General features: G+C 44.2%; 1 protein-coding gene across 2 annotated transcripts in view; it reads right to left on the reverse strand.

The window, feature by feature from the left end:
* AEBP2 (AE binding protein 2) overlaps window positions 1-6,004 on the reverse strand; it is an 82,178-nt gene extending 76,174 nt beyond the window's left edge. The window contains exon 1 of one of the 2 annotated variants that reach the window (XM_039544448.1): window positions 5,265-6,004. In XM_039544448.1, the coding sequence (XP_039400382.1) occupies window positions 5,265-5,824 (560 nt within the window). In that variant the 5' untranslated portion in view covers window positions 5,825-6,004. The remainder of the gene's footprint in view (window positions 1-5,264) is intronic. The other variant, XM_039544457.1, reaches the window with a different exon arrangement.
* Window positions 6,005-12,767: the final 6,763 nt, after the last annotated feature.

Raw genomic sequence — 12,767 nt, forward strand, 5'->3', positions numbered from 1 at the left:
CGTCACTCTTATCATTCATAATTCGGTCACAAATGTCACTCCAAAGTGGTCGATTTAGAAGACAACTAAGTTTTACAACTCTCAGTTTAAAAAAAGTAGGTCAAATATGGACAACCTTGACACTAAGCCTTTAGGAGGTCTAATAAGCTAACCAAAAAAAGCAGCACACACAACTAACGATTAAGGAGACCCCCATTTCAAATCACACAAAAAGGGGAAAACAGAATTTTCATTCCTAGTGCTGCCACATTCTCATTTTGAGTGTAAAAATTTAGGAAGGAACAATTTAATCAAAGGTTTTAAAGTAAACCCTCAAAAAATAATTTCTGAAATGAATTCGCCTAAAAATGTCCTTCACTAATACTTCACAATATTCTGAGGTATGTCTTTGCCCCAGAGTTAACCTGGGTAATCAGCACTCCAGTGTAAGCACCTGGGTATGAGTAGCCACACTCCACAGTCATATCCAAGTTACTGGGTACACACTGCTGCTGTGCTCACTCATGAGTGCCGCTTGTACTTCTGCAGGCACATCCCATGGTTCTTTGTACTGCAGTAAGGTGAGCCACTCTGAATCTTTTGAAGTGAATTGTGGGAGAACTTGTCTGTCCTCCTGTGTACACAGGGAAATTGTGGGAGGCATTGGAGGACAATCAGCTCCTGAATGGTTTGTCCTGTATCCTCACCGAAATGGGATATCAGTCCAACTGACAGCAGCATCCAGGCTTTAGCCTATCGCCCCAGAAAAGCCAACTAGCCCAAGCTGACAGAACCAAACTAAAGGTCAGAAGTTTGTGTGTGGGGATGGGAGGGAGGTTAGGGACAACACCTGAGTAAAAGCCCAACTTAACTCTGCAATGAAGACATACACAGGGTGACTCATTTACTAGCTGTATGTATCTATTTCATCCTTTGAGGAGAACCAGCTTAAGATGTTTTTTCAAGATTGATATCAGCAAGTTAGTGCTGTACAACTTCTCAAATGTTAGTGGCACTGAAAGTCAACCACTAGAAACACTTTAAAGCTGAAAAAAGTTCTCATACATGGCAATTTATTAACTAGATAAACAGGCCTAAGAAACAAAGTGGTGCATATGAGTTACTTTCAGGATGTTATTTCAAACTTGGGAGTAAATGGGTAAAATCCTCTGAGTCAAATTCAGCCTCAATGTCACGTGTCTATTTTCTACACAGTACTTTTAACATCTAAAATTTCCTGGCTTCTGCTGTAGGAAATAATTTTTTTTGACCCTCAGGGTTTTATCAAGATCCACTCAAAATCGGTAACAATAGATTAATAATCTTTATTTGTGGTGACCTGCAGCTTTGCTGCTCTAGTTTATGGTAAGCATGAGTCAGGGCAGGCTAGAGTGTGTGTTTTGTGCTGGGAGATTTTCTGTTGATTTGTGCAGGTGGCAAATGAGGGGTGCTTGTTGTGGTAAGGGTCTGCATTTGGCCTTACTGCGAGTTACTGTACCAGGAGAGTTGTGCAGGTGAGAAACTGTGTGTGTTTGGAGTATTTTGTGTTACGTGGATGTGGCAGTTGGGCCAAGTAATCCACCATACAATTGCCCTCATGCAAATTAGCTCTAGAACGAGGGTGGTGATTGGCTGAGTTACCATAGCTATCACAACAGTTTTGGGCTCAGAGATGCATGCTTTGCTGTCGCACAGGTGTAATTCATAAAGTCAAAATGGCTGAAAACTTAGAAACTGGATGGTAACATACAGTAAATCCCAGTGGTAACTGAATGTGGTGATATTCTGAAAAAAAGGGTCCCAAACCATGCATGTAGGTGTTTCCATTGCTTCACACTGCCTCAGGTATTCCAGGCTTCAGCATGATATGCAGACAGGTGACAATCCTGGAATCATATCCTATAAATAAACTATGTACCTACTGCTTCTTAGAAGGAGAAAGATTTCAATTAAATATGAAAATCTTACATAAGACCATCCATATATTAGAGATTATTTTAGAATACTTTCATACTAGCACATACAATTATTCTCTGTCAAAAGGTATGCAAATTAACTATTTTGGCATTTTTCTATTATTGTAGACAACAGTAATAAAATCCAAACACACTGAACTAATCAGAATGCGAACACTCACCTGAAATTCTGACCCTCTCACAACTCCCTCCCACCCATTCAAACATTCAGAGAAAAAGTTTGGGAAAACAAGCCTTGAATGGTAATCTTAATGTTACCAGACCTAGGCTGTGGCAGATCTTAGCAAAGGATCCCTCACCAACAATGCCCTTCCACTAACCCCTTCCTCCTTTAAACAAGGGAGCTATTAAATTCAAGCCTCTTCAGAGCGTCATAGGTGAAAACCAGAAGCTTAGCCTTCACTCAAAAATCAACAGATAGTCAGTGAAGATCACAGAGCATGGGTGTAACGTTCTCTACGTGATACACCAGTTAATAAGCAGGATGCTATCGTTGCACTTTCCAAATGATTTTAAGGTGTATCCCCATGTAGACATAATTAATGCTACAATCTAGAGGCAAACACTGTAACAAGGCATAGATCCAAAATAAAAGAAAAAAAAAGTTTTCAAACTTGCTTGCCAAGCATGAACATACCTAAAGGAAGGGTAGAGGAAAATTATGAATTCTATTATACAGTAAATAAATCACAAAAGAGAAACTCCACCATTTCTTTCCACTGCTCCCCTAACTCAGGTACTTATCTGGGTTGAATCTCACTCTCAATGTGCTAGCTAGCTCTCATCTGTGTTCCAGTATCTATAAGGCCCTGAGATAGTCACTCAAACACATGAAGTGGTTTATATTAGATTAAAATATGGAAAAAAAAAATCAGCATTGCCAAGCCTCTCAATTTTATTGCAATATCTAGCAATATTTGGTGTTCTTTTTAAAGCTCCAACTCCCAGATTTCATGTCATTTCATGAGAATTCCAACTTTCATTTCAAAGAAATATCTAGCACTCAACAGTGGAGAAAGGTATGAAAACCGTGATCCCAGTGCACACTAAAGGCATATGACACAGATGGCAAATACAAAGCACCCAAAATGTATAGTTTTTTAAATCATCATGATTTTCAAGTCAATTCTATGATTTGGAGTGAGGGGGAAGGGTGGCTGATTCAGGGTTTCTGAACACCTGGGGTGGTCAAAACTCAACTATATGGACATCAATCTCATCTGCTACATTTCTGCAATAATTGAATAGACTATTTTAAACTTTTTGTCCAACTAGACTAACAAAAAAATTTCTTCCCACACTACCATGTACTGTTAGGGGTGATAAAAACACTCCCCACTGTATTTGAAAAATACCATTTGGAAATGTAAATAAGTAATTTTTCAAAGGCTATGAAGAACCTGGCTGTTTTGGCATTTGTTCCTCTACATGAACAAATACATTAACTAGATTTCTGCATTTAATGGAAGTAAAACTAGAAACATATTTATGTAAAAATCATAATGGGCCATGATCTATTAGATTTGTCAAGGACACAAAGCATCACTTATGATCAAAGTTACAGAATTTCTTAAGCCATTTTAAAACTCAATATTAACTAGATCTAGAATAGAGTTGGACTAGTAAAGTGACAAGTAAATAATTTAACAATTTCTTATTCTATTTATTTGTCCTATCATTTAGTTTGATTGTTAATTAAATGCTAGCACACAAAAACAAAAGAGTCACTCAGTACATCACATGTTTTTGAACAGCTTAAATCACATCAAAAACAATACTTTATAAGTATGTTCAAGTACTGCACATGAAGTTCATTGCTCATTTGCAAGAAGGAAATAACTAAAAACTTAGTGTAAAAGTTAAATATATTATATATAGAAATCATATGTTTATCTTTTATTGGATTCAATTACATAAATATTCTATTCAATTTTAATCCTTAAAAAAAATCCTAAAGATGACAACTACACCAACAGAAGTTGGCCCAATAAACAATATTACCTCATCTACCTTTGTCTGTCAACCACACTGATTCATAAAATCATAGAATATCAGAGATGGAAGGGACCTCAGAAGGTCATCTAGTCCAACCCCCCTGCACAAAGCAAGACCAATCCTCAAACAGATTTTTGCCCCAGATCCCTACATAATCCCTTCAAGGATTGAACTCATAACCCTGGGTTTAGCAGGCCAATGCTCAAAACACTGAGCTATCCCTCCCCCCTAGATTATTAATCTATGTTTGTTTTAAACAAAGAAAACAGTTTTATGGTCAGGGAAAAGTTGGTACATGACCAGGCCTTTCCACATACCAGCCAGTAACCTATGCTGATCAAGTAAACTTAAATTCCCCCCTATAGTTACAGACAGGTTGTTTCTCTCTGTAATACACAAACACCTGCACTGGTATAGGTAGAATACACCAACCAACACCTTTAACACTTCATCTTTGAAGTTTAGATTATGCTGATTGAATTTTAACACAAAATACAACTACAAAGGCACTTGACACTGTTTTATAAAAGAGGCATTGGCATCCCAGGAAAACAGTCGTTAAACTTTACTATTTAAATACGGACCATCTGCACATCAAACAAGAAGGAACCAAATCGAGTGGCTATCAAAACAGCCAGTTAATGATTTCTATACTTCAAGAACTCCACTCTCACCTGACCAGAGATTTTTTTAGGGGAAAAAAACCGTCAGGAAGAAAATGAAGACCTAAGGACAAAGTACATTTCTGAAAGTACGGAAGTCGGCGATTTTTCAGCTATCATTAAACCTGGTAAGAGCAGAATCATTCTAGGAGAGAGCACTAACCCCTGCAAAAGCTCAATATGCAAATAAAAATATCGAGGCCTCTCTTCCTTCTGCTGGGTAAGTACAAGAGGAAAACACAACCCACCTGGTGGCTCCCAGCCCTTGTTCTCGGTTCTAGGAATGACAATCCCCACCCATCCCTTCTTCCTGCACTAGCTACCCTCTGCCCCTGGCTGGGAGATGGCCGGGGGCAGGAGGAGTGCGGGTGGCGGTGGTTTGGGGCTGGGGCTGCTCCGTGTGCGGGCTGGGGGGAGGTGATTCCCAGGGGCCGCTGTGCGCAGGAGGCCCAGGAGATGGCGTCTCAGGGCCCCCATCTCGTGAGAGATTTCGAGGCTGAACCTGCCCCCGCCTCCCTGGCGGCCTCCCCCGGCTGAGGGAAGAGCTGCAGGGCCGACGTCCCTCTCCCCCCGCCCCGCAATCCCCGACCGGGGGAGCGACCCCAGGGCTGCGGCCGGCCCCAGCCTGCCGAGGCGCGGGGGCGGCACTGACCTGTCCTCCGAGTCCATCCGGCTCAGGGGCTCCCCGTCCGAGGACATCTCCAGGCTGCCCCGCCGGCCCCCCGACGTGGCGCTACAGCAGCTGCTGCTGCCGCTGCTGCCGCCCCCGCCGCCGGTGCCGTAGCCTTCGTCGCCACCGCTGGACACGCTGCTGCTGCTGCTGCCGCCGCCGCCGCGGCCCAGCCCGACCTCCTGGCTGCCCCGGGGCCCCTTGGGCTCCTCCTTAGCGTCGGCCTCGCTGCTGCCGCCAGGGCTGAGCGAGCGGGTCTCGTCGCTGCAGCAGCCGCTGCTGGTGCTGCTGCTCCCCACCAGGCTGCTCTCCTCGCCGCCCTCCTCTTCCTCCTCCTCGTCCTCCCCGTCCCCGGCCTGGCTGGCGCTCTCCGGGCTCGGCTCCGACATGCTCTCGGCCTCGCCGCTCAGCAGCAGCAGCGCCTCGGACTCCGCCGCCGCCCCGGCCCCGGCCTCGTCCTCCTCCTCGGCCGCCGCCGCCACAGCCGCCTCGCCGGGAAACAGCCCCTCCGGCTCCGCCATGTCGCTGAGAGCGGCCGCCATGGCGCCGCCGAGCTGCTGCTGCCGCCTCCTGTGTCTGTCGCTCCCTCCGCCGCCGCCGCCGCCTCTCGCCCGCACAATCGCGCCGCAGAGGGGAGGGACTACTGCACGCGCTACGGAACCCGCCCGGGGACAAAACACCGAGCTGGGAGGGTAGCGCCGGCAGCGCCGGGAGGGGAAAGGAACCGAGGACACGAGGCTGCTTGGGAGCGAATGGGCAGAACCAAGTGCGGGCGGGGGGAGCGAATGGGCAGAACCAAGTGCGGGCGGGGCGGCTCTGAGGCGGGGAGGGGAGGCGGCGGGCAGCTGCCAGCTGTGAGGGGACGCGAGGCTGGGCGGCCCCAAGTGGTTGGGGCAGGAGTCCCGGCTCCAGGCTTCGCACTGTTGAGTCCTCCAGTCAGGCCCCTCCAGAGAAAACGGGGGACCCTCATTGCCTTTGCCCCTGCCCCCCTCCAGGCACTGGCAGGGAGCTGGCACGGGAGGGGGGTAATGAATCACCCCAAACTCCGGCTCAGAGAAGTAACTTTTCTTAGTTCTTCGAGTGCTTGTGCAAATCCATCCCACTCTTAGCACTGTACTCACTGTACCCCACCGTGTGCGGGGGGGGGGTGCCCCACGGTGTCAGAAAGTTGGCAGCACAGCTCTGCCAAAAGACGTATGGGCTGAAGAACCCCACGTGGGCGTGAGCCCTAATATGAGCCATAGGGGTTTAAACTAGCTCAGGCATAACAGACCCAAATGCATCCCGATACCCACTTGTGAGAACATACTGCTTGACCTTCCTCTCTGTCAGCAAACGGTACAAATCATCCTGCAGAAACTCTGAAAGGTTAGGCTCTTAGTGAATAAAAGGATGAGGCCCTGTGAACTTGAAATGTACACCCTAGCTCCCTTGATTAGTGTTTTGGGGGAAACACCAATAAGAGAGTGGGTTCAAATGGAAACCCATAGAAACTCAGAGCGGGATCTGAGTGATGCCTCACCCATATGAAATATTGTACAGGAAGGGCCAACCCTGAGAGCTTGTATTTCCCCAAATCTTCTGGCTGATGTAACTGCTATTACTAAGGATGTTTTTTGTAGATAAATGCAACAGGGAGCAGTTTGCTAGGTGCTTAAATGGATGGAGTGGATATGGCTTACCTGCCAGCACAACATTAAAGTCCAATGGAGAAGGAGGTTCCCTTACTAGTGGGAAAAAAACATGTATAAAGCCCTTAAGAAATTTAATCATAGTAGGTGGAAAAAACACTATAGCCTTGAAAGGGGGGAGAAATAGCGAGGATGTGGCAATATGACTGCCTGGAACACTTTAAGGGCTTGTCTCTACTACCGCATGGGTTCGATCTAAGATACGCAGCTTCAGCTACGTGAATAGCATAGCTGAAGTCAATGTACTTAGATCTACTTACTGTGGTGTCTTCAGTGCAGTAAGTCAATAGCTGACGCTCTCCTGTCAACTCCGCTTGCGCTCCTCATTCTGTTGGAGTACCGGAGTAGATGGGAGAGCGCTCAGCGGTCGATTTATTGTGTCTATACGACACACAATAAATTGACCCCAGCTGGATCGATCACTGCCCACCGATCCGGCAGGTAGCGTAGACAAGTCCAGAGAGTGCAAGCAGTCCAAGAATTAGGGATCTAGGAATCAGGTTCTTATTGACATTGTTCACATTAAATCCTGAATATTTTCCACTTAAAAGCCTATGTTAGTCAGGAATCTTTTCTACTTTGGAATCTGGATCAAAGTGTTCCAGGCATTCAGTAAGTAGCCAAGCTGTGAGATAGAGGGAGACTGGATTTAGAAGTAAGATGTTCCCATTGTTTTGAGATATTACATCTGGTAGAATTAAAAAGGTTTTCAGTGGACGAAATGATAACATCAGCTCCATATACCAAAACTACCTCAGCCAGGCAGCTGCTATGATAATGACTGTGGCAGCATCTTGTCTGATCTTTTTGAGCATCCTGGGAATCAGAGGGATGTGAGAGTAAGCATACATCATCCCTGGCAACCACTGAGTGAGGAATGTATCAGACAGGAATTCTAGGCTTATACCACCTTTGGAGCAGAAATTGATACATTTAAATGTTCTTGGGCAGTTGCAAATAGGTCTACAGAAGGATGACCCCACACGTGGAAAATGTGATGGATAACAGAATCCTTGATCATCCACACATGGCTTGACATAAATATCTTCTAGAGCATTCTGCAGATCTAGGATATGTATTGCTATGAGAGATTACTTAGTGCTGAAACATCAGTTCCATAGTTAACCTCCTTCCAGACATCAAAGGGTTCCTCCCTGCCTGTTTATATAAAACGTGGTTGTCGTGTTGTCAGTCATAACTTGAACTGTCAGTCCATGGATAATTGGTAGGAATGCAACACAGGTTCTACGAACCACTTTAGGCCCTAATACATTTATGTGTAGTCAAGTATCCTCATGGGTCTATAGACCTGAAGCCTGATGATGGTCCAGATATGCTCCCCATTTCGGAAGGGACATGTCCTGCCATGAATGCTGGGGACTGGACTATGATTCTATGTCTATCACTAAGGTCTTGGGTGGGAGAAGTGGATAAAAAGGGGCGGGGGAGGGAAATATTTCATCGTGAACTTGCACCTCCCATTGGATGCCAGGACCAGGGTGTCTTCCTCTTAATGATAGACAGTGTCATTGAATGAGAGGCTGTATTCAGAGGCATCCATTGCTGCCTGGAGTGACATCCTGGGTATTAGCTGTTCAGGATTGGTCCTGCTTTGAGCAGTGGGTTGGACTAGATGACCTTCTGAGGTCCCTTCCAACCCTAATCCTCTATGATTCTATGATCAGCAGTCAAAGATTGAAACTCTGTTCTACAGGGGGACATTGTTTGTAAAATCTGAAAAAATAATGTAATTTAAAAAGTCATCACCAGTAAAATCTGATAATTAGCAATCCAGAATTGCTGGCGGGCAGATGAATAACTCTTACATCTGAATAAATCTCTGGAAGTTATCTTTGTCTGGTGCTGTGTGCTTGTTTCATTAGCTACCATAAACACTACTGGTGCAAGATCCTTTTCCTCTACCACCCAAGTAATTTAGGATAGGCTTCTTGTCTCTCTCCCGCTTCTAAATTCTCATTTGAAAATTTCTCTTTACTTTGACACACCTTCTATGTAAGGTACATATGTGGCCTCCATTTTGCAGTGTCTGAGCACTGCACAGTATTTTATTTATTTATTCATTCTCAGAACCCACCTGTGACATAGGGAGGTGCTATTATCCCCCTTGTACAGATGAGGAACTGAGGCAGAGAGGCACTAAGATACATGCCCAAGGTCACACAGGAAGTCTGTGGCAGAACCGGAACTTGAATCAAAGTCTCCCAAGTCCTCAACTAGTTCCCTAACTCCTGGACATTTTTTTCTTTCTTCTTTTTCTGTCCCACTATTTTGTGATTGCAATGTTTCATTCTGTGATTATTTGTAACAACCAATTTTGTAATTTAAATCTATATAGCATTTTCTGATCTAATGGTCTGAGAGAAACCATAGAAAGTTTTTGTTTCTATAATCTCTCAATAATAATACATTGTGGGTACAGAAACATAATATCAATAGACTAAGTAAGTGTGACTATTCACCTGCATAAAGTTGCAGAATCAAGACCCAAGAGCACAATTTTCACTCACAAATGGAGAAAAAAATTAAGGTCAGTTGAAAATCTAGTTTGAGAGACAATTTTATATATAAGGCACTATTGTGTATACATTTTAAATAATACTTAGTGATGGGCTTGAACATGACCTCCAGAGCCAACTGATATCAGTCTTTGTGATTAATGGTATGTCTTCACTGCAATTAAAAACCTGTGCCTGGCCCATGCCAGCTGATTCAGGCTTGCAGGGCACAGGCTAAGAGGCTGTTTAATTGAGGTGTAGATGTTCGGGACTTGTGCTGGAGCCCTGGCTCTGTGACCCTGCAAGGTGGGAGGGTCCCAGAGCTCAGGCTGCATCCCTAGGCCGAACGTCTACACTACAATTGAACAGCCTCTTAGCCTGAGTCCTGTGAGCCCAAGTCAATTGGCACAGGCCAACTGCAGGTTTTTAACTACAGTGTAGACATCCTAAGACCATGGTGCAGAATGTGAGAGCCAAACACTCTTGAACTTCAAAGAAGTTCAGATCTGCACTGAAGCCTCTCTTTATTATGATATCCACTCTCTATACAATTACTGTCTTTATCTACTTGTATAAATAGGTCATATTTCAAGTAAGTCAAATGAGTTTCCTAATAAGAACACAAACAGCAGACTATTTCACTATAATGTTCCATTAAAACACAATACAGGAGATTATGGATCATACATTTATCTTAGCCTATAGACCAGTAGTTCCCAAACTGGAGTTCGTAAACCCCTGGGGGTTCACAAAATGTTACAGGGGATTCTTGGGAAAAAATTCCCTAATGGCAGACAGAGCTGTTCATCGGGAGCACAGGGCCTGGAGCCTTGGGGAATTCCAAGAGCTAAGCAGCTCAAAGCAAGCCTATCTATCACACTGAAGAGATTTAAACTTCAAGACTCTGTATACGAAATAGAAAGGGAGGGGGATATTTTTTACTGTTTTTAAAATTAAATAGGCTGCTACTGTTGTTTTAAAAATTATTATAAAGAACAGGTTTAAGCTTTGTTGTAACGTGTGTTGTTTGCCTGGACTGCTCAAGACCTGAATGCTTGTGTAGGAGGAACTCTTTGAGTTGGGTTCTTAAATACCTTCATGCTGTTTCACACCTTGATGAAAGATAGGAGCCAGAGGCACCAGTGGTTGGGAGGGGGAGGGGAAGGTGACGAGTTCCTCCCCTTTTTTTCTGGCAGCCCTCACAGCCCCTCCCCCCACTTTTCTGGCGGTGCCCCCTGGCCCCGGGGTACACGAGGGCTTTGCCCTTGCACCCCTTTTTTCTGCTGGCACCTCTGATAGGAGCCTTGTCTTATAGCAGGCTTAATCAAAAGTGATACAAGTTACAAAAGTCAGATCTTGAAAAAGTGTTGCCGTTTTCATAATGTAATAAAAATACTGTAATGATAATAATAAATACTGTGTAATAAGCATGGCATAAAAACAAATTTTATATTTCCAAGATCACTGCTTTTATAATTTATGCTGAGGTAAGGGAGAAAAATCCTTGGAAATATTCATTTTTAGGAAGGGGTTCACAAGCTTTGACATTTTAGTGAAAGGGGTTCACGGGTTGTTAAAGTTTGAGAACCACTTCTATAGACCATGTTGTTTCCAGTTTGTAACTCTTATCACCTTTCCTCTGCTCAAGGACCTATCACGTATATTGAAACTAAACGAACCTGATAGATTCTGCTTAGCTTCAGACACATACAGTACTGCTCACTATTTCATTCAATCAAATCTCAGAGAAGAGAGAGATTGATGAGAACAACCTACTTTTCTGTGCGTGGCATTCACTGAATGTGAAAAGGGCTTCAACAGGATTGAGAAAGTGACTGTTGTCATGACAGCACTGGGAAGCCAGGGGATTGAAAAGCTCTTCATCAGCTCACTGCAGCAATTCTATGCCAATGGAATCACACTGCCAGTCTGCATTCTGAAAACTACAGGGAAATGCCAACTCCTCGAACCTCTCCAATTTCATTCTTCAAACTTTCCTGTAGCCCAAACCTGGGATTTGGTAATTTTGCAAAAATACTGCCTTTTTCATGCATCTATTTTTTGCTTTTTAACATGGAAAAAATGCCTTATTCTGCTCCTTCACGGCTTATTACCTTCCTCTTCTGGCAAAATTGCAGTGTACCAAAAAGCAGCTCAAGGCTATTGAAAACCTTAATAAAAATACAACAATGGTCTGCAATCTGAGTCACATTTGCACATTTTACAATCTTGACTACAATTTTTTTCCTGTTATTGGTGACTACTGTAGTATTGCAATGGGAATTAAAAATGAGACTTTTGTAGGAGCATCACTTGCTTGGGATGATGTTCTGACAAGCCTTAGATCCTATCTGGTTAATTCTGGCCATTCCTTGGGTAGATAAAATTATTTTCTTTTAGCCTGCAGTTGGGCAGCCTGCCCCCATGTCAACTGGCATGGTGTGATCACTGAAAGGTCACATCACTTCTGGGGACATATGAGACTGTTACTGTTTCAATGAAACTTTTGTTTTACACAAGTGACAGAATGATATGGTGCATGGCTGGGAATTTTGTATTGTAGAAAAAAAGGTTTTGTATATGCAGATTGGCTGAATTTCAATACTTGTTTATTTAGTGTGGTGAGAAATATAAACTTGAAACTTTTAATCCATATTAGTGTAATTGTTGTGACTATACAAATTTTCAATCTAGCAGAGCAAGAGATTGGTAATAAGGGGTCCTGGAATGAGATTCTCAACTCCACTCTGGCACCTTTGTGTCCGGTAGAAGAGCAGGAATAATGCAAAGGGGTGAAACTCCCATTGACTTCAGTGGGGCTAGGATTTCACACCCAGATTGGGCTCTCAGAAGATTGCCCTAGAGCAGAAATTGAGGAAGACAACCACAGGTTTTCCCTCAGAGGACTCCTAGCAAGCCTTGGTGTGGGAGGTGTCTGTGCTGGGGATGGCTGAGGGCTGGAGGGTCAAATCAGAGGGGAGACCACAGCAGGTAGCACTGTGAAGAGTCTGGGCTATAGCGGCTGGCATAAGTTAAACAGCTCTCCCCGCCCCCCCTTATACTGGCGACTGCAGAGCTTCCCAGAAGTGTGAGGACACACAGGTGGCTTAAAGCTACCATGATGCCCCTCACACCACACCACACTAAGAGGCACAACATAGAATCTCACCCCTGAAATCTATCAGCAGCTCCAGGGTCGGATTTAGGGGCAGGCAACTGCCTGGAGTGCTGGACTTGGGGGGCTGTTTTTGTTGTTAGCGACAAAAAGGAAATAGAAT

Source organism: Mauremys reevesii, linkage group 1, assembly GCF_016161935.1.
Source record: "Mauremys reevesii isolate NIE-2019 linkage group 1, ASM1616193v1, whole genome shotgun sequence".
NCBI lineage: Eukaryota > Metazoa > Chordata > Testudines > Geoemydidae > Mauremys > Mauremys reevesii.